The sequence below is a fragment of the Nycticebus coucang genome, chromosome 11 (assembly GCF_027406575.1).
Source record: "Nycticebus coucang isolate mNycCou1 chromosome 11, mNycCou1.pri, whole genome shotgun sequence".
NCBI classification, from domain to species: Eukaryota; Metazoa; Chordata; class Mammalia; order Primates; family Lorisidae; genus Nycticebus; species Nycticebus coucang.
The window spans coordinates 89,288,324-89,314,689 of NC_069790.1; the positions used below are offsets into that span (position 1 = coordinate 89,288,324).

Here is a 26,366-nt window from a genome sequence, read left to right on the forward strand (position 1 = left end):
TCCTGGGATGCAGGCATGGCTTACTGCGAGTGCTGAAAACACCAGGCACTGGGCCAAAGCACACTATTATAGGTGTCCAAGATGAATATTGCCCTGAAAATGAGCAATCAGAGTAGCCTTTGGTTATATTCGAAGCAGAGTTACACAGTACCAAGAAGTCATCTAGCATTTCCTTCTCTGAATCCTTCACCACCTTAAGCATTTTTTCCTTTTTCTCAGCTAACTTCAGTTAGGATTTGAAGCGTGACAGGACTGTTGGGAACACTGTTTCTGCTCCTCTTTGGAGGAATTTGACGTTTGATCTGTTTGATCTAACCGTGCAAAGACTGAGCTCACATGATTTTAGAATTTCTTTCTCTAATATTTTATTTCACTCTATTCATGTGGGAAAGAAGGAAGAGCATATTTTCCTTCTCCCCCCTCCTCTTTATTTGACTGATTTAAAATATAAATATTACAGACTTCTAAGAGAGAAATGTGGTTGAATCAACCTGTTTATTCTGTCTTGAGAAAATGGATGTAACAAAATTATGTTTGTAATCTTTGGGCATTTATATTTAGTAGGGATATTTATTTATTTGTTTATTGAGACAGAGTCTCACTTTGTCGCTCTCAGTACAGTGCCATGGTGTCACAGCTCACAGCAACCTCAAGCTCTTGGGCTCAAGCGATTCTCTTGTCTCAGCCTCCCAAGTAGCTGGGACTACAAGGTGCTCGCCACAACTTCTGGTTATTTTTAGAGACGAAGTCTCACTCTGGCTCAGGCTGGTCTCCAACCTATGAGGTCAGACAATCCACCCACCTCGGCCTCCCGGAGTGCTGGGATTCCAGGCTGAGCCCGGGTGCCGGCCCCAGTTGGGGTACTCATTAAGGTGGACACTGTGGTTCCTTATCTTCTATTTCCTGTCTTTCTCTTGACCTTTCTTATCTCTTCTATTCTGCCAGTATCTTCTTTCTTGTTTTTGTTATTTACAGATGCCAGCTTCTCCTTTCCATTTTTCTCTCTCCTCTGTATTCTTTTCTTCTTTCTCTTCTTATATGAACCTCTTTCTTTGTAACTTAATATTTGACTGACTTCTCTTCCCTCCTTCTCTCTTCCTTCACTCTGTAAATCTTTTTGTTAAATGCCTGCAGTGGACCAGGATTGTGCACCCTCTAAATCTATAATCCATTCCCTAAAGTTAACTGTGTCATAATCATAATATGCAGATAACTACTGATATTTTAAATTTAAAAACTATTTCAAAATTTCAATTGATTTAACTAATACAATGTTGAATTCAAATTTGAAAATAAAAAGGAAAACTAATACTTTCAGCAACCTCTAGTTTTTTAATAACATATTAGAAAACCTATCTCTTTAACAAGAGTCTGAACTCAGTCTATTCATATAAGGAAAATTGTTTTCTTTTCTTTTCCTCCAAAGGATTTAGTTTTTAAAAAGAGAATGTGATTAGGAGAAAGAAAATACGGGCAGGGCAAAAGAAATAATTCTGTGAGCTGTCTTACTAATGACTGTAATTTCTTTTTTTTTGGCCAGGGCTGGGTTTGAACCCGCCACCTCCGGCATATGGGACCGGTGCCCTACTCCTTGAGCCATAGGCGCCACCCACTAATGACTGTAAAACAGGTACAGGGGACGGACGGATATATAAAACAGATGGTAAAGGCTTAAACATGGAAGTAATCCTTTAGCAAGGCTGAAGATTTCAGACTCTGGTGTGTGAAATTTATCTGTAGTGCTTGTTTTTTGTCTGGAACCCTAGGTCTGTGGTTCATGAGTGGAATGAAGGAATGACCACTTAGTCCAGGTAGAAAGAAATGAACCGTATGGTTGCATGTGTCTGATAAACACGGAGGTCCTCCCTGCGTGCAGCGCTTCTGGGTCTCAGCCACCTGTCTGCGTTGAATTCCCGCCCCCGCCCCCCTGTGCCTGATCAGCACAGTGTTCTGAATCCTGCCCTGTCTCTCCAACATGTCAGCCCTTGGTAACCCTAGGACAGAGTGTTGACTGTAGCAGTTCCCTGGGGGCAGTGGCTGGCATGTTTCCAGGCTATAGGAGCTGCTCAATAATTCGTAGTGTAAACTTTATGTACTTTGTGAATTTGGAGTTTTGTGTCTCAAGTTCCTATGGTAAATGAAAGAAACAAATGAGTCACAGGAGTAACCATTTAACACAGCAAGGTGGTGGTTTATTTCTGGATTCTGAAAGAAAAAGGAAGAGCATAGAAGATAATTTTCAGTAGAGGGTGAGAGAAGGAAGGAGAGAGAGGAGGAAGGAGAAACAAAAAGAAAAGTCTACATAAATGGGGGTGGGGAGAGGAAAGACGGAGAGCTTTATTTTTGAACTAAAGAGAGATTATTCCTTACCTTTACTTCTTATCTTTACTTTTCTTATTCTTCAGTTCTCAGGTCAACCCTATCTCTTCTAGAAAGCCTCTTGTGTTTTATATCTATTCTATGGATGCTTCTGCTATAAGTGCAATTAATTTGTCGATTAATTGTGTACTGTTTTATATCCAATTTAAAAAGGGTTAATTGAATTTTGGATGGTATTTAGCACTCTCTAGGATTATGGTTTACCTCCTGAATTAGACTTTCAATGCCTGGGAATCAAGAACTATTTCTTATACAGTCTAAGGTTCTTCCACGATGCCTGCAGTGGTTGTGGCCACAGAGATGTTCATTAACTGGGAGAAAGGATGACAGGACAGGCAGGGTGGATGGGAATGTTAGCAGCCTCCAAGTGGAGGTTTTTACAGGTTCTTGGCAATCATTGGAAGGAAAGAATTTCAGGACACACCAGGGAAGCCAGACAAGCAACAGCGTTATTATTATTATTTTTTTTTTAAGTGAAAAAACAAAAGTAAACACTGATGGGAAAGAGAGAGGCAGGCTGGAAAACGGCAGCTGCACCAGGAGGAAATGGTTTTTGGTCTTTTGAAGTCTTACTAATTGGTGTGAGGAATATTCAAGGCTGAAGGATTGGCTTTTACTCAGAATGTGGGTAGTAATTCCTAGAATTGGGTTCCCTGCCATTTGTATGCTTTATATGATTATCTTGGAAATCTCATAGTGATTTCACAGGAGCGGGGATGGGGAGAGAAATTTTAAAATCACAATGTAAATGGTGTTGTAATTAGCCAAGATTCATGTAAAGTGAGATAGCTGATAGCCAGTTGAGGCCGGATCTTGCCTGTGGTTTTGCCTGAACATTGTTTACTTCTATGCCTGCAGGCAGTCGTCAAGCCCCTGCATCCAGTCTCAGCTCTGCAGTCTCGTGTCCTCCAGCAGGAAAAGGACACAGGAGTGAGCTGTTGAGGACAGAGGAGGGAGAAAGCTGTGCTGGGTGGGAGGGTGGGTGGGAGAAGGATGGAAAGGAACCGCCTTGCACTCAGGCAGTCCAGAGAAGATGCTGAAAGACTGCAGGGCTGTGAATAGTGTTCTTTCAGTTTCTCTTATTAGAATGTTTATTAATTTTTGGAGATTTCCTTTTAAAAGAGTGAATTGAAATACCAGGAAAGTAGTGCACCTATGCGAATGCATCCACTTGTAAATATGTTTTACTTCTTGATATTTTACAAATTTTATTTAATGATCATGAATGACATTTTAAAGATCCAAGAAAAATGTACAGCTGATCAAAGAAAAATTGACATTTGAAATTTCAGCAATGTTCAACTAGCTAAATAAATTGCGTTTGAAATAATTGAGAAGCAATGTTCAAACTGTGACCTGTGGTTAAAGCAATGGTGTGACTATGATTACTTTTAAAGGAAGCTGTACCTCTCAAATTCAGATTCAACATACTAAAAGTTCCTCTCCAATCGTCTGTTTTTTGATAATAGGATATCTCCAAGTTTGCAGAGAAAGACAACATAGTTCTTGGAGAAGGCGGAATCACACTGAGTGGAGGTCAGCGAGCAAGGATTTCTTTAGCGAGGTGAGTAACGGGTTAGTATTCCAGGGGGCGTTTGGTGTAGATATCATGTATGTGAAAAGTTATCCACATTGCTCTGTTTGACATTCTGTTTCTGGGATTGGAAAATGCCTAGGGTTTTGTTGCTAGTGAGGTAAGAATCACCTTTAGGAACTGTAGATAATGCTGTAGCATCCAGACTTGATGAAGATGATGGCTTTTCCAAAGTGTGTGTGATTGTTTGTTTTATGGCGTGTGTGGTTTCCACAACATAGAAAACTCTGGGATTCTGCGTAGTACAAGGATGTAAATTTCTATTAATTCCATTGTATACGCTTCCCCTCTTCCCCTGCTCATGGCCCTGCTGATCAGATAAACATACATTTTCAAATTTTCAGCAAAATGATTTTTGTGACAAAACAGGAAGACAAATAATGTCACTTGGCTTAAAGTCTGTAATCTTTAAGGTAGAATTAGTAGGACAAGAGCATCTCATGTGGGAGGAGTAGGGGGTGCCTTGGTAGAGACACTCTTGTCCAAACAGAAGCTGTCAAATAGAAGCACATATAGTTAAATGATGCAAAAGAGAGTTAAAGATTAAACTGTAACTTTTCCTTTAAAAAAGTATTGATGACGTGGGATGTCAAATGTCCTTCAAATTTTATTGAACAAAATTCTTCTCACTTTGTTGCCAAAGTTGTTAACAAGGAATCAGTTGACTCATTGATTCCTTTCCTTTCTCCTGCTTCCAAGAACTGAAACAGAATAGCACGCACTGAGCATCTGAATTTCCCGTTCTAGGAGTGTGTGTGTAAAACTCATTCCCCACACAACCCTGCACAGTAAGGATTGTTCTCCTCACCTTGCAGAAGAGATAAGACACTTGAGGCTGTTAGATGTTAACTTGCCAAAAGCCATACAAGGAAGCGGTAGGGGTACAGTTTGAACCTAGGTCCTTTTGATCGTATGCACTAAACCAGGCCTTAATCTTGAGGATACACTGTGAAATAATAATTCAGTAGATATGGATAATTCACAAACACGATAATGGTTAAATAGAACTTGATTATTCTGTGTGCCAAAGTGAAGACGTATCTTAAGTATTCCATTTCATATTTAGATAAGATATAGTGTACAGCTTCTAGACATCCAGCATAGGATTGAGTTTGTTTATCCATTTAAGATTTGGTTTTACTGTAAGATGTACATGGCTAGAGGTACTACAGAAAATAATTGTCAATTTCCATTTTCATTGGAATGTGTAGTGTGTTGTCCAATTTGGGATGAAATTTCTAATTTCATAAGAAACTGGTCCTGGATGCGGGAGAGAGAGAGAACTAAGGGCAGGGGCGAAAAGACCTTGGGGGTACATTTTGATGGGGTCCTTTATCCTAGCTGACGCAAGTTGTCTTCAAAAATAATTTCCCCTATAAGCGATCTTTTAGGCTTTACTTGGACTTTTTCCTATTTCTGGTTTTTAAAATTACTTCTCTTAATTATGTGCTAATTGAATGTGGTTTTCTTTCTAACAAAAGTACATACATAAATACAGAATCCTGTGAGGTTGGGAAAGGGATAGGTTTTCCAGCAATCAGACCTGAAACATTTAAATGTGAAGAAATGATCTCATTTTTTGAAAGACATTTAAAAAATATTTTCACATACATGCTGCAGTTTATTCGCTGTCTCTGGCATTTTACAGTTTGAGATAGTCTGTTTCCTTCTTTGTTTCCTTACCAACTGCAGGATCGTGGAGGGTAGGACTGTATAATTTGTGCTGTTGTATTCTCTGCACATAGCAGGGTGCTTGGTACTAAATAGAGACTGTTGTTAAAAGTTTTTCTTTTCTTTTCTTTTTTCTTAAAGTAATATTTTAAAGTGTATGATATAGTGCAATCCAATTTGTACTTTGGTTAGTTTATGCCTCTTATAATTAGCAAAACCACGTTGGCAGTTCTTGGAGTACTGGGAAAAGCCATAAAAATCACTCACAACTTACTTCTTTATTTCTCATTTAAAATCATCTACACTATTAAAAGACATTTCCAATGGTACTGTTTCTTTACTGTGTTGAGTATAAGGGTGATGGACGCAGTATAGATGTGGTGACAATTCTGTAAGGCATGCAGTGAGCCGTTTTAAAAAATCTACATTAAATGACACAGCAAGAAGTGAGGGATTCTAATTTAATTTCCATTTTCTTTTTAGAGCAGTATATAAAGATGCTGACTTGTACCTTTTAGACTCTCCTTTTGGATACCTAGATGTTTTAACAGAAAAAGAAATATTTGAAAGGTATGCTCTTTGAATAACTTATAATTCTCATGCTAAAAGATGAGCAGGAGTGACTGTACCATCACAGCCTGCATATTACCTCTTGGGAAACATTCTACCATTGTTGGGATTCAGTATAGCAGAATATAACATGGTCCTTACTCAAATCAGATCTGCCCATCAAGGCCAAGATTCAAGGTCACTTCCATTCAAACCTTTCCTGGCCACCTCATGCTATACTTTTATAACAATCATAAAAGTTAGTTTATGACAGTCTTGTTGCCTTGTGATGGATATTATTGTAATTGGTTATTATACTCAAGTTTTATAACTTTTTGTGTTAGTATTATATTCTATCTTCTCTTCATGTAGTAAACTTCTTACAGAATTGCGTGTGCTAAATGGTTTAATGCAGGTGAATGCAGAGATGACTTGTCTACCTCAGCAGTGCTCAAGAAGAACATTTTCTTGGAGCTGTCAATAGGGCTCAATGCCTGTGAGTTTCCTAAGAGGAATAGTTAGTGAAATGACTTGATTTTGAAATTATTTCATTGACTATAGTTTATTAGCAGACTAGTCATTATAGTCTCCTGGAAATAAAGATTTTAAGCATTAAGGATATATACATATGTCTGTATGAAATTACTATGTTATTCCTAGAAACATCTTTCCTAGAATTTGGTTACATTTAATACCCAAGATGCCATTTTTTATAAACCTATGACTGTGATAAGTAACTTCTTAGCAACATAAACTTTGCTATGTTTACATAGTTATATTAGTATGTTAGAGTATCATCTAGAATGATGCCTCTTTCTATTCAATATATGTTTTAATACCTAAAAAATGCTGATATGCCTTAGATGGTTCTACTCGGGATTTATTTCTAGACTAGAGGAAAATTTTATTAAAGGGGGATCAAATTTATTATCCAGTTCTCAGCTGTAGTAGTTTTGTTTTTGTTTTAACAAATCATGTTAGTCTTAATATAAGCTTCTGAGAACTAAATGGTGGTCAACCTAAAATGTAAAAGGAAATTATTAATAATAAAAAAATAACAAGAAAGCTCTGACATTTAACAGACATGTGGAAAACATAGACCTCTAGAGACCTTAACTATCATCAATCAGTTTCCCAATTTTCTATATAAGTAAACCAGGACCCAGAGGGTAAATATTTGCTCAAAGTCAAGTATCTACTTGAACTCAGAAATTTAATTTCACTGTAGGTCTGTTAACACTCCATTTTACAATTTGTGTATTGCATGCTATTTCATGCTATAATAATTCATGAGACACTAAATTAATGACCATTGGGTATATACTCATAGAATCATTTTAAGTATAATAATATTCTGTGATAGAGATGTTATACAATAAAACATGAGTAAAAAAAAACATGAGTAAAATGCTAAAATGCAGCATATTATTGTAACAACGTATTTATAAAATTGATATTTTACTTGTATCTTTTTGTGTTCCTATAGCTGTGTCTGTAGACTGATGGCTAACAAAACTAGGATTTTGGTCACTTCTAAAATGGAACATTTAAAGAGAGCTGACAAAATATTGATTTTACACGAAGGTAGCAGCTATTTTTATGGCACATTTTCTGAACTACAAAATCTACGTCCGGACTTTAGCTCAAAGCTCATGGGGTTTGATTCTTTTGACCAGTTTAGTGCAGAAAGAAGAAATTCCATCCTCACTGAGACTCTGCGCCGTTTCTCATTAGAAGGAGACGCCTCTGTCTCCCGGAACGAGATGAAAAAACAATCTTTTAAACAGACTGGAGAGCTTGGAGAAAAAAGGAAGAATTCTATTCTCAATCCAATCAACTCTATACGGAAATTTTCTGTTGTACAGAAGACTCCACTACAAATGAATGGCATTGATGAGGAGGACTCGGAGGAGCCCGTGGAGAGACGGCTGTCCTTGGTGCCTGACTCCGAGCAGGGCGAGGCCATTCTGCCTCGAAGCAACGTGATCAACGCCGGCCCCACGTTTCAGGGACGCAGGAGGCAGTCTGTGTTGAACCTGATGACACATTCAGTCACCCAAGGTCAAAGCGTTCACCAAAAGACCACAGCCTCCACACGTAAAATGTCACTGGCCCCTCAGGCAAATCTGACGGAAATGGATATATATTCAAGACGGTTATCTCAGGAAAGTAGCTTGGAAATAAGTGAAGAAATTAATGAAGAATATTTAAAGGTATGTATCAATTATTTGTGGCTTTTTTTTTCTCCCAATGAGTACAGTTGACTAGAATGTGAGATGTAATAGGTATGTAATAAAACCTACTCAAATTATGGGATTGGATGGGGTTTACGATTTAGAAAGGGCAAAATCCACAAATTATGCGAGCAACTACGAAATTTAAAATAAGCAACTCTTTATTGTTGCCATGAGTGTATTTCTTCCCATAGAATGTACTGAAAGCCAAAAAACATGGATGAAGTATTGGGTCCTTTTGTAGGCCAGTGATGGTCATTGCTGTAAATTAGAAAACACCTGCTTTGTTACTACTTTGAGCCCTCTGTGGGATCAGGTGGAGCATAAATAAACATCTAAACAAATAGTAGTTTCAATTATTTAGAGATCAAGAAATACGTCTATGTATGTAAGTATCCTACATAAAGTATATAAACATCCAGTCTTTTAACTGGACTAACGCACATTCTGGTTTATAAGTAACTCTTGCCAGAATTTAGTTAGTGTGGGCCTTTTTATCTTTTGAATTTGCCTTATGTGTTGGATTTCTGAAAAAGTTCCTTTCAGACCCATACGCAAAGCTCAACATATTCTAGTCCCAATATTCAGAAAGAAAGTCTGTTATATGTACTATTAAACTTTAAGAATAAAATGTTTTTTTCATTCTTAGGAAGCAGTATAAAAAGAAAAGAATTTTTGTTGTTTTTTACTAGAAATCTTAAACACCTTGAAGGGAGTGAACCATGGACAGAGTTGTAGTGAATTGGTATGTTTCATACATGGAATAGATCATTGAAGACGTTTAAGCTTTGGCAATTCACAAGTCATTTAACAGCGCTAGGACAGTTTCCTCCTTTATAAAATGATGGAATAGAATAGGTGATCTCAAAACCATAATGTCAATATTTCTGTAACTTTAAAAAGATTTCCTAAAGGATAATTCATCTGTATGGCTTAATATCAATGTAGGTGGATATCTCAAATCTGAGCCTTTAAGTGTAGTTGTAAGGAATGATCCTCTTGCTTAATAATAGTTCCTTTTTATTGATTGCTTCTCATTCCGGGCAGCATATTTAGTCACCACAACTACCCTGGAAGGTGCACGTTATTATTTCAAATTTACAGATGAGGAAACTAAAGTTCAGAGAAGCCCAGCAACGTGCCCTAATTCGAGCAGCTCCTGGCACATCAATGGTGGAAGCTGAGTTAGATATAGGTCTATCTGACTCCAGAAATTTGTATTCTGAACTAACGCAGTATATTCTGATTCCAGAGGACCCTTTCATTGTGATTTTAGTACTACCACTATAAATTTTGTTAACTTTATGAGAAACAAAACTATCTTCGTCCTTCTTTGGACTATCTGAAATCTAATTTAAATTTTGGAAACGTGTCTGCCAAAAGACAAATAAAGACCTCCAGGGGAACATACCCAGGATGGGAATTACGTAATTGAAGTCATAGCTGGAAAGAGATAGTCCTGGGCTGCTGAGGAATGTACAAGCGTAAACTGGCTTTTCGTCTGTTGGAAGACCTTCATAGCCATCAAAATGCCAAAGCGTACTTGTCATGGACTCCAGAGGCAACAGGTTAAATGAAGGCAAGCTCTTGGAAGCTTCATTTGTTTTATTTTTTATTTTATTTTTGTATTTTTTATTTTATTTTTTATTATTTGGGATTCATTGAGGATACAAACAATTAGGTTACACTGATTGCATTTGTTGGATAAAGTCCCTCTTATAATTCTGTCCTGCCCCCAAGAGGTGTGCCATACACCATGACCCCCCATTCCGTTCCTCTCTTCTCCCCACTTGCTCATCCCTGTACCCCTCCCTTGTATTAACTCATCTACTGCCTTCATATTAGAATTGGGTCCATTGGAATCTTGCTTCTCCGTTCTTGTGATGCTTTACTAAGAAGAATGTGTTCCACCTCCATCCAGGTTAATATAAAAGATGTAAAGTTTCCATCTTTTTAGTGGCTGAATAGTATTCCCTGGTATACATATACCATGACCTGTTAATCCATTCCTGGGTTGGTGGGCATTTAGGCTGTTTCCACATTTTGGCGATTGTAAATTGAGCTGTGATAAACAGTCTAACGCAAATGTCCTTATGATAAATGATCTTTTTTTTCTTCTGAGTAAATGCCTGGTAATGGGATTGCAGATCAAATGGGAAGTCTTATTTGAGTTCTTTGAGGATTCTCCATACTTTCTTCCAAAAAGGTTGTATTATTTTGCAGTCCCACCAGCAGTATAAAAGTATTCCCTTTTCTCCACATCCATGCCAGCATCTGTAGCTTGGAGACTTTGTGATGTGAGCCATTCTCATTGGGGTTAGATGATATCTCAGGGTGGTTTTGATTTGCATTTCTCTGAACATTTTTTCATATGTTAGCCATTGGTTTGTCTTCTTTAGAGAAGGTTCTAGTTATGTCTCTTGCCCAGTTATAGATGGGATTGTTGGGTCTTTTTCAGTTGATTAATTTGAGTTCTCTATTGATCCTAGTTATTAAGCTTTTGTCTGATTCATAATATGCAAATATCTTTTCCCATTCTGAAGGTTGACTGCTTTGGTTGTTGTTTCCTTAGCTGTACAGACGCTTTTCAGTTTAATTAAGTCCCATTTGTTTATTTTTTGTTGTTGCAATTGCCACGGAATTTTCCTTCATAAAATCTTTCCCCAAGACGATATCTTCAAGGCTTTTCCCCACACTTTCATGCCTTATATTTAAATCTTTTATCCATCTTGAATCAATTTTTGTAAGTGGTGAGAGGTGCAGGTCCAGTTTCAGTCTTTTACATGTGGTTATCCAGTTCTCCCCAAACCATTTATTGAATAGGGATTCATTTCCCCAGTGTATCTTGTTTGGTTTATCAAAGATAGAAGTTCATTTTGATAGTACTATTCACTTGATGAAAGGCATGACACTGTTAAACATTTATATGACAAAATTGGCTTGTATGGTAGTCCCAAGGACTCTATGCAGGAGGCTGAAGTGAGAGGATGCCTTGAGTCCAGGAGTTTAAATCCATTTTAGATACGGGCAATATAGGGAGACCCCATCTCTAGAGAAACCAAAAAGACCAAAACAAAACAAACACATCTAAAACCCAAATCACCAAATACAAATATATGGTAAAATTGCCCAACAATGAAGCAGTTATATAATGGCTTTTAGAATATTCAAAAATTGGGGTGTTTCTTATTTTTCACTTGATTGTAGCCAAAAGCCCAAGAAGCCATGCTTCTCGTTTTTCAAATAGCTGTATTGCTGCAGTCGACATTATTCTGGCCGTGGAGAGACACCACATATGACATTTGTAATGATTTGTGTTTGCTGAAGTTCACTTACCTTCAAGTAATTGCATTCCTTTGTTTCCACACATTCAGCCTAGAGTGTCATGGTAACATGAAACTGTCTTGTCTCCTGTAATAACCAGGATTCTGTTTTACAGGAGTGCTTTTGTGATGATGTGGAGAACATTCCAGCAGTGACTACCTGGAACACATACCTTAGATACGTAGCTGTCAACAAGAGCTTAATTTTTGTACTAATTTGGTGCTTAGTTATTTTTCTGGCTGAGGTAAGAATATTCTGTTGTAAAATATTACTGTGAGTTAATGTCAAATTAAAAATAGTTTGGAAGGCTGTATACATATATATGCATTATGTCCACATACACATTTATAAGTAAATGTGTGTGCATGTATTTATACAAATATGGGGAATCTGTGGCCTTTTGATTTCAAGATTGTTCTTTTATAAGCACCAAATGAGGCAGAAAATGTCATCTTTCTCTGCTGCACTCATTTTAATAAAAGGATTTATTCTGTACAATTTGGATTCTGTCAAAAGGCTGCAGCCAAGGGTCCAGTAGGCCACATGTGGCCCCAAGTCCAAGCTTTCCCTCCCTCGCATTTCATATAGTTTTAGCATCTAAAAAATCAACAATTGGAATTGCTGTTGATATTTTATTATTTCATACATAAAACAAAAAATATGCTTTTTATTTTGTCTCTAGTTACCTAAAGGGGGCAATTTTTATAAATATATAAAAGGTGTTTAATAGATTTGAATAACTTTAGGAGATTCAAAAGCTCAAAGTAGAAAGCCTTTAGTTTGAAATCAAGCACCAAAAATAATTCCTTACTAAATTTTAAACTATTTTGACTATAGATACTGAATTATTAAATACATAGGTGATAACTATTTAAATATTTTCTCACACAATGAGATAAATATGTATTAGGAATCATTTTATTTATTTATTTATTTTTTATTAAATCATAGCTGTGTACATCAGTATGATCATGGGGCACCATACACTTGGTTCATAGACCATTTGACACATTTTCATCACATTAGTTGACATAGCTCTCCTGGCATTTTCTTAGTTACTTTGCTAAGACATTTATGTTCTATATTTACCAAGCCTCACATATACCCTTGTAAGATGCACCACAGGTGTGATCCTTTCAATCGCCCTCCCTCTACCCCCATCCCCCCTCCCTCCCCACCCTTTCCCCCTTCCCCCTATTCTAATTTAGGACCTCCACATGAAAGCTAAGAATAGGAATCATTTTAGACAGAGATCTCTTTCAGAGATTCAAGCAGCCTATTTGCTTACAGAAATGTTGTCTTCGGTGTCACCATGGTGGTTTCTTTGCCACACCTCTACTGTCCTTTACATCACTGAGTTAAAGAAAAGGGGGGCTGGAAATAGCACAATGGGCCACAGGTCCATTCCTCATCAGCACGGGAGGTTTCTGACGCAGGGTGGTGGCCCCGGCTTTCCTCTGGATCAGGAGCAGCCACATATATTCTTTAAGAGCCTGATAGGGGCATTGCTGGGGGACGTGGCTGGGAGACGGAAAGGCGGCACCTGTCCCTCAGCACCAGCCAGCACCAATGCCATGAGGGAATTGGGATCAGTCTTGCTACGTCTTCTTGTTTATGGAGATAAGGTAGACATCAGACTTTTCTGTAAATTTTTCTCCTTTTATGATGGGTAGTTGATTACATAAAAATAAATGAATGAACACTATGTGGGCATAACAAAACACACCTGGAGTGACCCTGTGAAAGATTACTCCAGATATTTATTCCAGAGGACACCCCAGACATGTTGTAATATGAAACCTAAATTTAACTTAAGGGCTTATCTTGCCTTTAGAAGAAATGACTCAGGTGAAGAACTGTCTCCCTGAGAAGTATAAACTGATACCCAGTGCCTGTACATTTGTTTCTATTGTTAGGCTGTTTCTAACTTCAGTGAAGAAGGCTATATAAAGTATCATCACTCCTCCATAATTAAGAAATATAGTGTTAAACATGAACAAAAAGTTGTGCATACTACTGCAATAAACTCTTGGTTTCCATTTGATCTTTGAGTTATAGTAATATCTGTTATTTGCCCTGCTGTTGTAAATTTAACAAACCAAATGGAAGCTTGAGGCAAGATACGGTTTATAGCATAGTGCCACCTCTGAAATCAGAGGGCTCAGGATGTGAGCTCTACCTCAGTCTTATTAACACTATGAAACTGAGTAAGTTCGCTATCCTGAGTACCAGCTTCACCGGCATTTTGTAGTTTAAGAGACACTGAAATTACAAAACACATTGTGCAGGGCTTAGTGCATGGTGAGCAATGCTAATCACTATCACTATTAATATTTTTAATGTCATGTCATTATTATAAGGCTTATCATAATTTGAGGTGAACAGGTTCGTAATAGGGATATAATGGAAATTTCAATAATTCCTTTTAGACTCTAACAAAAATATGCGGCTGGGTAATTCAACACTGTTACATGACTAATAAATATTGAATTGATATGTATTTCAAATGTCCCTCAGTTATCTCTGCCAGTCTTGTCAAATGACCAACATTAATATACATGAAACTCGGCCTGTGCCTCAGGTAATCTCACCCCACCCCTTATTACGTTTAATGATTGGAACCTCTCATTGATAGGCCACATTACTTGTCTTCAACATATACAAGAATAAAGGGTCATATCTGATTTTGGTAGTGATTTCTGTTGATTTATAGGACCTCTATCTCATGAAGTGCCTTGGAGTTGAACTTTTCTACCTTTCAGAAGGGTGTAGCATAATTAATTAATTGACTGTTATGCTTCTACACATGTGTACAATGTGACTGGCTCACTAAATCAAGAGGAAGAAATTAAATCCTTGAGGGCAAGAAACTAAATTACAACTTACGATTATTATAAATAAGATATACCTGCCCATTGTTGTTGAACTCTCACAATTATTCCAAAAAATCATCCCTTTAATGGACAAAATAACTGGTAATGCCCCTTTTCAGGCAAGAAATAATAGAATAAATGACGACCCTTTGGGGCCAGGATCACACAGGCCTTGCCAATTAACTGGTTCTCAAAAATGTGAATAACAAAAAACTTGGTAATAGTAGAATAATAATTTTTTAAATTATGTGCACAAACAGGCAACTAAACGGTTCTTTCACTGATATCCCTAATTCTGTTGTCTTGTTTGAATCTAAATTTACCTGGTTTTTGTTTTACTTTTCTTTTTTCATTTATGACACAACCAGGAGATATATTGTTTTTCTTTTAGACCAAGCTCCTCTCCTCAAACCAGTGTGCCCTTTTCTCGTTACCATTAAAAAAACACCTTGTTACTTCGAATGGTGGCATAGTTGCGAATCCAGGATGATCGTTTAGTTCTTTTAAACCCTGATTAGAAGCCCATACTCGTGATCAGAGGGCTTAAAGAAAGACTAAGATTCATTTCTTCCTTGATGAAGGTGACTTGCCTATTTTTAGTTTTCATAAGGGTTATATTTCCATTTAGATTTATGTTTTTATAGAGTGCATTCAATATATATATTGCAACGTGAAATACTTAAAGTTTCTTCAAAGCTGCTGGACTGAGAGAATTAGTTTGTCTATTCACTTCGTTAGCACTTATTATATGTGTGTCATTTTGAAAGGGTGTCAGTCTGCCTTTGGATTTGTGTTCCATTCCTCCCCCACCCCATAGGCAGTATGTTCTGAAGGTTCCTCGATATCAGTGCCAAGGAAATAGGAATTTCTGCTGGTTTCTAGTACTCCTGCTTGGCACTGCATCACTAACAAGATAGCAAAGACATGCAGATGATATTAATAGTAAAATTAGGGGGCCATTTCCTAGTTCCTTTAAAATAACCAGAGCGTATTGTTGTTGACCGGAGTCTCTGAAGATCCTGTTTAATAATTTTATTCCATGATTTTTAACAGTGTGTCAGAGAACTGTTGCATCCAATTCCTTTAAGACTTCCCTGTTTGCTCATGAGGAGTCCTCGAGAGGCTTTCTATCAGTCTATATTGCATAATACCTCGACTGCTAGTGACGGACAGTCATCTTTTAGGACAGCTCTGCTTGCCATGCATTTTAGAGCATGATTTGACTTGTGGATCCTTGAAATCTGTGTATTGAGTATGCTGTTTTCTGTATGATATGGAATGATGTTTAAAACCCTAAGAAATGGCAAATAAGATCTTTTTATTCTCATCTCTTATTCATCTAGGACTGCCATTCTATCATAAATTTAGTGATCTCAAAACATCTTGGAAACCAAATGGTAGAACTTGCTTACTCAGTTGTTTCTGTATGCTTCAAAGACTTTTAATACAGTTGTTACGTCAAGTCCTTCAAAATGTTTTTGTTCTAGTTAATAGAAGCAATTTGGGTTGGTGGTTCCATGAGGGTGGAGTCAGGAAATAACTTTATATTTTGATGACAGACGTGTCTTTAGAAAACTGCTATGGTTATTGCTCCATCAGTCAATATTGGAAAATATTTATTTCTGACAATTAACTCAAAGAATGCTGACAATGTGAGCATTATTGATATTCCTTTAATTGGAACAAAGGAGGACTATAATAGCCAAAGAAGATAATATCTAAATAACAGAAGCCTCAGAACATATGTATACCCTTATCTAGGGGCTTGAGTAACTTGATTAGTCTTAGGAAATGGGAAGACATTTATACTGTTAACAAAGACTTGAAATAGTGAGATTATTTCTGAGTTTCTTGACATTTTGAATTTACTTAAATTTCTTTGAATTTCAAGGAAATAAGAATAGCTTTTCTTTTCTTTCTTTTTTTTTTGATACAGAGTCTCACTTTGTCACCCTCAGTAGAGTGTGGTGGCATCACAGCTCACAGCAACCTCAAACTCTTGGACTTAAGAGATTCTTTTACTTCAGCCTCACAAGTAGCTGGGACTACAGGTGCCCACCACAAAGCCCGGCTATTTTTTCTAGAGATGATGTCTTGATGTCTTGCTCTAACTCAGGCTGGTCTCAAACTTGTGAACTCAGGTGGTAATCCACCTGCCTTGGCCTCCCAGAGTGAGCCACTGCCCCTGGCCAAGAACAGCTTTTCTCTTTATTGATAGTGTATAGACTATGTGTACATGAAGAAAAGTAAGACAGTGAAAATAATGCTATTAGATTTTTTATCATTATACTTCTATCTAATATATGAATTTAACTAAAACTTAAACAGCTCTTTAAAGCACAGCACTTCACAATTTGTTCCTATAAGTTTTATATAGTACTTTTAAATATTTAAGGTAAATACAGGTATGAAATAAGACTTGCAAATATCTTATTCCAAGTATATTTGTTTCTCCCCTATTTATTTTTATTCTGTTCATTTCTAAAATGATCTTACTTGCAATTGCTTGTTTTTCTGATAGAGTTGTACATTGGGTTAATTGTGTAATTTCAGAGCCATTTTCTATTAATAATATACAGTTGTGATGGCTCCAACACAAGATTAAATTTCCCCAAAGGAGCAGGGAATGCCAAATTGAAATAGAACACAGAGCAGGTGATTTAAATATCGAAAGGACTACAAAAGTCACGGTTGTTTAAAAAAAAAAAACCTTTGTTGTTGTTTAGGTATGGTATAGAGTATTTCTCCCCTAGCCCAATGTTTTCACCCTGAGAACTCTCTAAGTCCTAAGAAATTCTGTTATCGGTAATGTCTGTTTTAACTTGAAGGTACCTTATCTTTATTCACAAGCTGTGACTTTTTACACTGTTGAAACGTGTAATTTGTGTTTAAAATATTAATCTCTCCCTTTTCAATAATTAATTGTTCTCACAGGCATTAGTCCTTCAAAATCACTGGATATTAACAACACTACTTATAGCAACCAAACAGGCCAGTTACCTGCCAGAGGCTGAGATTCGTGTTTTTATAAAAAACAAAGTTTCTTATTTAAAACATTTAGCTGTAATCTTCGCTCTCCTGAGGTGCGATGATAGTTCCCGATGAATTAAAGAGAGACATGGCAAAGCATTTACTTCAGTGAAATCTGAATTCCCTTGACTTAATCTGTTCTCATCACAAATAATGGTGCTTAGAACGATTACTGCAGCTGCTGGACCAAGGAAGGCAAAGTGAAGGAAATAGAATCCTGTGCACTTTGACCTTGCCCATGTGAATTTAGAGTTGGTGTGGGAGAAATAGGTGACGATGTTAGAAAAAGTCACTGTGTATCATTCCCTTCCAGGTGGCGATTTCTTTGGTGGTGTTGTGGCTACTTGGAAAGTGAGTATTCTGTGTTCTATTGTGGATTATGTTTTGTTTCCCCTATTAGGTCTTATTAAATAGACTGTGCTACATTTCACCCTGGTGTTACAGTAGTAGAGAAACGGTTATCTTATCTAAATTGTGAGCACATGTGGTTCCTGCATCTCTTTGTCAATTACTAAATGATTTAGTTGGGTTCAATTCCCATGAAATGCAATAAAAATAATTGAAACATTATGTACTTAGTATTTTCTTTAAGTGCATCTTTTAATCTACTAATGATTGATTTTGCCTATTTTAGTGGTGAAAGAATGAAAACTTAATTTACTTTCTTGCGGTAGTAGGCTTTTCAGATTAAAGGCACAAACTCCTCTACTAATGTAGTACATTCTGTGTCATAGACTCAAATTTAGTTTCATTGACATGTATTAGAATGCAAGAGTACGTGTCAAAAATATTAAGAGTAGAGTATAAATGTCAGCACAGCAAATAAGTACGGGAGGTGCAGGTTATGTTAACCAGTTTGATGTAAGCATTCCAAAGTGTATATCCAATCGGCACATTGTTAATGCGTTAATGTACACAGTTCTGATTTAATAAAAAAGGGTGAAAAAAAGAAATTCAGTCATCAAGTTTAGTGGCCAAATAGCAATTTCTCTTGTGTTTTACAGTACCCCTCCTCACAACAAAGGGAACGGCACCGCGAGTGGGAACGGCAGCTACGCAGTGATCATCACCAGCACCAGCTCCTACTACTTGTTTTACATTTACGTGGGAGTAGCTGACACTTTGCTTGCTCTGGGCTTCTTCAGAGGTCTACCCCTAGTGCATACTCTCATCACGGTGTCAAAAATTTTACACCACAAAATGTTACATTCTGTTCTTCGAGCACCTATGTCAACGCTCAACATGTTAAAAGCAGGTATTTGACTACAGATACAAAATGAAACTGCTGATCCATCATCAATAGGGTCTGTGGTTTGGAGGGTTTTCTAGCACGTGTACTGCTGGCTTGTGCAAAGCTTCTGCCTTTTGTTGAGCCCGCTTGTGACTGGCATGGACATTTCTCAGATGTTACGGGTTGTCCTATATTGCTGCTCCTGACATTTCAGGATTAGCTCATTATAGTAGCTCAGATTGTGAGACTGCGCCCTCAGTGGGTGGAGCAGCACCACCAGGCCCTGTGCTTCTTTTTGCAGATATTTGACCTCACCTTCTTCTAGGCATCTTCTTACCAATCTCTGGTCTTGTTCAAAAAAGGAGATGTGAAGTGATCAAGGAAAATGCAAATTTCTTCCAAAGTCTTTTGATGGGATAGAACAATTTAGTTTCATGTTAACTGTTCAAAGTTACATGGTTGGGAGGGAGGACTCAAATGTATTTTAGTTTTTTTTGATGCCATTTCATTTGAAGTCACAGAAAAAAAAGAATAGGGAAGGTACCAAAATCTTTTAAAGCAAGGGGAATGAGGTACTTTGAAAGGAATCAATGAAATTGATTAGAGAAATTTACATTTGACTTTGAGGTTAATGAGGATTCCCCAAGTTGTTTGTTTGTTTGTTTTACTTATACAGCAATCTATTGACCTACCCTGTGAGGAACTAAGTGAAGGGCAGATGTATAAAGATAAATAAGGCACAGTTCATGCCCTTGAGGGGAGGAGGTGGACAGAGAAAAAAAACGTTTGATTATAAAGCAAAGAAAAAGTTCCAAGATTGAGATTTCTAGAAAGATTTGTATCTAAAAAAGTCTCAAAATAAAAAATGCCCATCATTTTTTCTGGCTAATGTTAGTATGTAGGAAGATCTTTTTATTTATTCTGATGCCCTTATGTGTCACTAAAGTCTTGCCTCATTTGGGCATATTCATCACTATCCTCTTACAATTTTATTTTATTTTTTTAGCTTCTTAAAACATTTTTTAGAGATTGGAGGGATCTCACCATGTTCCCCAGGCTGGTCTCCAACTCCTGGCCTCAAATGATCCTCCCACTTTGGCCTCCCAAAGTACAGGGATTACAGTGTGAGGCTCTGTACCTGGCCCATCCCTCTGTTCTAGATAAGAATTTTAGACATAGGGATGTCCAAATAACTGATCCAGTGACTTCAGTTTTATGGAAATCTGAGACCCAGAGAAGGTGGGTGAATTTGCCTGAGCTTCTGGCAGAGTCAGAAATGGGCCATGAGATACAGCGGAAAGAACACAAGCATCTCTTGAGGCCTGGCTTGGCTCTGTAAGAGAAGTGATCTTAGGCAAGTGACTCTTCTGAGCCATGGCCTCCTCACCTGTAAAGTGAGGACAATACTCATCTCAGAAGATCTTTGTGAGAATGAAACTAGGCATCTCACTTGCCTGTTGCATAGCCAGCTTGAAGTAAATGTTAGTTCCCCATGGTCACTCCCGTCTGGGGTGTGGCTACCACACGCACTTGCCTTTCTACCTATTAGCTTTTCTGAGTTCCTCATTCCCTCAAACCCTGGTCATGGTTGATTCTGAACCAAAACTCCTCTCTTTCATGTTTAAATGATCACTGTCCATCTCATTTTTCTTATTTGTTTTACTTGGCAGGCTTTCATCCACTTTGTAAGATGATTCCTAAACGTCTCAATGTCTTTGGGTTCTTCCTCATTTATGATCCTGTGAACTCAGATAGTGAGATGATCAGATCACGTCTGTATGTCCTTTCTCTCCCCCACCCACATTTCCACATGCAAAGATTATGCTTTCTTTTCAAAACCGTCTCTCTTACCGATGCATAGTTCGTTTAGTATCACCGTGTCGCCTAGAAAGTCTCTGCTATATTTGGCAGCAATCGATACTTCCTTGCATGTGTGCTTGCAATCTGCCCCACGTGTGCCCTCCTGCAATTATACATTGACCTTGCTTTCTCTGAGTCCTTGCCTGATTTTCCTATGTTGCTGGAAAATGACCTTCCATGACACAGACACACAGGAAGTGTTCAGCAAAGTATGTCGAATGGATGAAAGTGAATGTGTATTTTGACAGAACGCTGTCTTTTGAAAATAAGAAGTACCACAATGATTTTTTTTTTCACCAAAGCAAACTTTCATTTTCTAAGCACTATATATAAATACCATGGGCTTATTTTTTTCAGTGTTTGATTTATTTATGAAAACATATACAAATATGTTTAATTAACTGTGCTAAAGAACATATTAGTCAATAAATATGTATTAAATAATTTTCTGTATATAAGGCTTTTTGCTTGGGGCTCTAGGTGATACAAAGTAGCACGATCTCATGGACTTCTAGCAATTTACAATCTAGAAAAAGAGATGAGACGTGAACACAAATAACTATAATATAAGACATGTGCATAGTCATCGTAACACAGATGCAAATAAGATGTAGTAAGTATGTCCAGGGGAGGAAGAGATTAATTCCAGCTGGAGAGAACACAGATGCTTCCTTGCATGAAGGGCATTTGCATTCCGGGGAGGAAATATAGATTTTGACAGTATAGAAAAGGAGAAAGGGTTTTCAGGCAGAGGGAACCACATGGGGTGGGCAGGGAAGTAGGAAAGTACAGAGTGTGTTTAAACAATAGACTGGTTTGGCTGAAACAGGATTTTTGAGTGGAGGAAGCTGTACTAACTAGGAAGCTGTACTAACTAGGCCACGTTATGGAAGGCATTAAATATTAAACCAGGGATTTTGGACTTTATCCTGAAGTTAGTGGGGGGTGAATGATAAGATTCAATATCACTTTGTTGGTGCGGAATTATGTTACCTTTCATCTGATTGTATGTTTAACTCCTCTCTAGGCAATGAATTCCTAAGGGGCGAGGAGCACGGCTTATGCACCCCTGTTATTTCAGTGCCTGGCATGTAGGAGATGCTAGACACTCCATATATAATTGTTTCATTTAAGCAACAAATTATTGCCCTTATAAATGTGAGTCTGAAATTTGGAAGACAGGCTGTTGCTTAGAGTGTCAGTGAGCACATGGTGAGGGAGGTCTAGGTAGTTGGGCGGGCAGGGACTCTGGAGAGGCAATGAATAGTAGGAGGAGCACTCAGTCCTGACCCAGTTGATCATGAAGGCTCTATTGTGGATATTCTTTTTTTTATTTGAGTCTTACGGGAATCTTTTTTTATATATATAAAAGTTTAAAAGTAGGAGACAGAACCTTGAACACATAGTTACTGAGAATCTTTAGACAGAACTAAACTTATCTAAATCCTCATTTGTCGGATTACATGCTGATTCCTATTTGAGTTCTGAATGTTTCTGCCGTGATCCAAACTTAGTATTACATATATCGATGAGCCTTTAAAATTACTTGTTCTTGAGAAATTTATCTTCTTTTATATTACAGGTGGGATTCTGAATAGATTCTCCAAAGACATAGCAATCTTGGATGACCTTCTGCCTCTTACCGTATTTGACTTCATCCAGGTTTGTAAAAATAACTGTTATTAAGGATCTTTGCATTTTCCCCTTCAAATAATTACAAAAAGAAGTAGATCCGTTTTTGTTCATTGTTCATTTGACTGAGAGTTGAGGTGCTGTCCATTATATGAATTTTGGTCATATCCAGAGTTTTCAAAATAGACTTAAGTTTAGTCAGTTTGGTATTATGTTAGAAACTGTTTCTGTGGCTCAGACCTGAGGCAATGCCACATTTAGGTATAACAACAACTATCTACTTGGGAGTGATGTGAGAGGCACAAAGGACTATGTTCCTCCAAATCACTGGCCACAAGGTATGACATTTTAGAACTGGCATCACTATTTGGTGCAAGCCTACGTACCTCCAAAAGGCCCATGTTAAAATGAAGATGGAGTCCTTAGGTGGATTGCACTTGAAACCAGACCCACCAGGGAACTCTTTGGCACAGATTAGCTTGCCACTTCTCCCATGGTTGGAGCATAAGGAAGGGACAGAAGTAAAGACAAGGGTTTTTTGTTTTTGTTTTGAGACAGTTTTGCTCTGTTGCCCTGGGTAGAGTGCAGTGGCATCATCATAGCTCACAGCAACCTCAAACTCCCGGGTTTAAGCAATTCGCTGGTCTCAGCCTCCCAAGTAGCCGGGACTAGCGGTGCCCATCAGCACACCTGGCTAATTGTTTTCTATTTTTAGTAGAGATGAGGTTTGGCTTTGCTCAGGCTGGTCTTAAACTCCCAACCTCAAGCAATCCTCCCACCTCAGCCTCCCAGAGTGCTAGGATTGCACTTGAAACCAGACCCACCAGGGAACTCTTTGGCACAGATTAGCTTGCCACTTCTCCCATGGTTGGAGCATTAGGAAGGGACAGAAGTAAAGACAAGGGTTTTTTGTTTTTGTTTTGAGACAGTTTTGCTCTGTTGCCCTGGGTAGAGTGCATCCTCCATCACGCCTGGCTGAAAGTAAGGATACGTTTTTGAATAGGCAAGAGGGGAAAGAAAAAGTCAGGATTATCTGAGAGCAACCCCTGAGTGACGGATGTGAATAGGCCTATAGGGCTTCCTGGCTGTGAGACTGACTCTGTGGGCTGGGTGACTGGTGACGGTGGAGAAGGAAAGTTGGTGGGAGATAAAAGTGACCTTGAGGATACACAGTAAGCCTCCGTAAGTGACAGCACTTAAGGAGTGTCATGAGTTGATAACTTTGGCTACTGGACCAGGCTGACGCACAGCTTCCTGAGCTTCCTGTCTGGTTTAGGTTGGGCTCCAGAGAGCAAATGCCACAATCCCAACGATCTCCTTAGAGAAACAGTTGAAACAGGAAATTACTAGTTCTTGAGAAATTTATCTTCTTTTATATCATAGGTGGGATTCTGAATAGATTCTCCAAAGACATAGCAATCTTGGATGACCTTCTGCCTCTTACCATATTTGACTTCATCTTGGATTCATCTTGGAATGAATCCTTTCCCCCTCATGCTCCTTCCTCACCCCTGCAAGATAATAACACTGTGTCTCAGAGACCTTCTAAAGCAAAATGAGCCCTACCGCGCGTGTGTGTGTACACAACTAACATCGGCAGGTGCGGGAAAACCAAAGGGTCAGTCTGCCCCTTCTGAAATGATTGACACAACTGAATATATTTACTGTTCCAGGTGACCTTAGCATTTTGGATTTCCTTGAGTTGTTCTGTTTAAAGATACAATTAAGCAACAGCTGCTGGGGTTTTTTAATCCATGCTTTGAGTGCCTACATCCAAAGGAGCATTTCCTGTTTCATTCTGTAAATACTGGGCATTTGTTCCTTATTCCGGGAGTGTAAACGATGGGTCCCAAATACAATATGAAATGAGGTAAAAATTAGAACGTGGACATCTTGACCTGATTGCAAAAATATTCATGAGTGGTGCCCCTTGATAATTGTTTTTCTGCTTTTGTGGTCCACTGAATCTCTTCTGAATCAGTTTGAGGCTTCTTTCAAAACCCTGTGGGAGAGTTAATTGTCCTGCAATTCCATTACTAGGCATCTACCCAGAAGAAAAAAATCGTTTTATCATAAGGACATTTGCAATAGACTGTTCATTAAAATATTTATCTTGTCAATTAATATTTTCAATACGTGATGGCTGTCAGATTCTTTTATGCCAATGTAAATCACTTCTCTACATTTAAAGCTCTCAAGGTTTATTTGTTGTTGCATCACACAGTGATTTGGCAGAGCTTTTATTTTAATTTATTTGTAAAATAAGAGGGTTCATGTTAAGGAAGCATAACACATGACAATCCAAATATAGTAAAAACCTGATTAATTTGGATTTTGCTAAATTATTCATCACTGGTGTCCTTCAGATTTATAAGCATCTCTGGTTATTTTTAATTATGTTCAAACAAATGAGCTTTCATTTATTCACCACATTTCAGGAACAGATCTATTGACCAAAATTTTCTGTTTAAAAAAACTTAAATTTTCTTTATTTCCTAACTTTTGTTAATATTCTGACAAACTTACTTGCTGGATTAGAACTCACATAATGCAAATGGAAGATCTGGATTCTGTTCTGCAGATCCCTCAATTTTCCCTGAGCAGACTCTTGATCACAAACCTGATACCTGTGGTGTGGGGAAGACAGACTGGTCCCTTTCAGTTCCAAAATGATGTGGTTCAGATTGGCATGCTGGAATTGCACCATACATTGACAAATTTGTGCTTGAAGAGAAACAGAGGGGAACAATATTATAGCATCTTTTTTATCTCCATGGCTTGGTGAATGATTTTTTTTTCCCTCATGAAACAGAAGTGTACATATTCTAAAATATGAAAACTGCAAGGCCTTTTTCGTTTCTTCTTTCTTACCCCAGTAAATCCCTGATTTACTGAATCCCGATACTTTGATCTCAACAATGTACCTTTTACACCTTTCCCCAGTCCTTGTTCATCCTCTTAATGTTATTAATCTCTTGCTTAAACATTTGCAAGAGATTGCAATTTATAAATTAAATTCCAAATCTGGTTCTCACTGCATGGTTTTAAATAGGCTTTTTTTTTTTAAAAAAAAAAATCTATTTCAAAATGACCCTTCATTGTTATCATCTATTCCTGTGTGACAGGTAGCTCTGTGTGGCTTTCAGTGTCAGGAATGCTTTTGAACTTCTTTGCGGGGTGAAAATCTACTGCCCACTTCCTAGAAGCATGAGTGTGTGAAACTTTGCAAGTTTTCATGTTTTGTTGATTTTTTTTTCCCTTGAGTAAGTTTAGGATTTGTATAAGGATGAATGTAAATTAATAATCCGTGTTTACATCTTATCTTGTTCCTCTAGTTAGTTAGTTAGTTAGCCTTTCACTAATGTACCTGTTCTGAAATAACTTCTGTTTAATTCATTGTGAATTAAAAAGTAGGACAGAATTTCAGGTTTCTTTGCATACAAATACTTTAAACTAGTGCCTTTAATTTTGTGCACACTGCTAATTTATTGGGTTATGATTTCAGTCACTGAAGTTGGCCTCTTGTGGAGCAAAAGGAGTTATTTTTCTCAAGACTGATATTTTCCCCTTATTTTTTGAGGTGGACTATATTCTGGGTGATGGTAGTTCCTGGAAATCTGGAAACTTTGCAGATGGTCTGTCAATTTCAAATGTGTCCATCTTCTCTCTCTGACACAGTGTAATAGCTCAGTCAGTTGATCACCCATTCCAATCTATTCTACCAGAATACAGTCACAGGTTCAATACTAATCATCTCCACCCTATCAGCAATCATTTGAAAAGAAACAAATGTTTTCAATAGAGAATCAGTTCAGGACTAGAGTGATTTTTATTACCTACGTGGTCACTTTTCCACACACTTTTTAATGAAAGTGACATGAAATTGGAATTACCTGGTAAAAATAGCACAAGTCAAAATCAATGCAATGCAGTTTACAATGGTCAAAGCAAATAAAAGGCCCTGATCCTAATGGAGCAACTGAATGTTT

At 37.7% G+C, this 26,366-nt stretch overlaps 1 protein-coding gene across 4 annotated transcripts in view; it reads left to right on the top strand.

The window, feature by feature from the left end:
• Positions 1-26,366, top strand: part of CFTR (CF transmembrane conductance regulator) — a 194,486-nt gene that overhangs the window by 96,160 nt on the left and 71,960 nt on the right. For all 4 annotated transcript variants that reach the window (XR_008372866.1, XM_053553531.1, XM_053553532.1 and 1 more), the window contains exons 12-18: positions 3,849-3,943; positions 6,128-6,214; positions 7,680-8,406; positions 11,867-11,995; positions 17,968-18,005; positions 18,659-18,909; positions 22,328-22,407. Coding sequence is in view for 3 of the 4 variants with exons in the window: in XM_053553531.1 (XP_053409506.1) it covers positions 3,849-3,943; positions 6,128-6,214; positions 7,680-8,406; positions 11,867-11,995; positions 17,968-18,005; positions 18,659-18,909; positions 22,328-22,407 (1,407 nt within the window). In the remaining variant the exon portion in view is untranslated. The remainder of the gene's footprint in view (positions 1-3,848; positions 3,944-6,127; positions 6,215-7,679; positions 8,407-11,866; positions 11,996-17,967; positions 18,006-18,658; positions 18,910-22,327; positions 22,408-26,366) is intronic.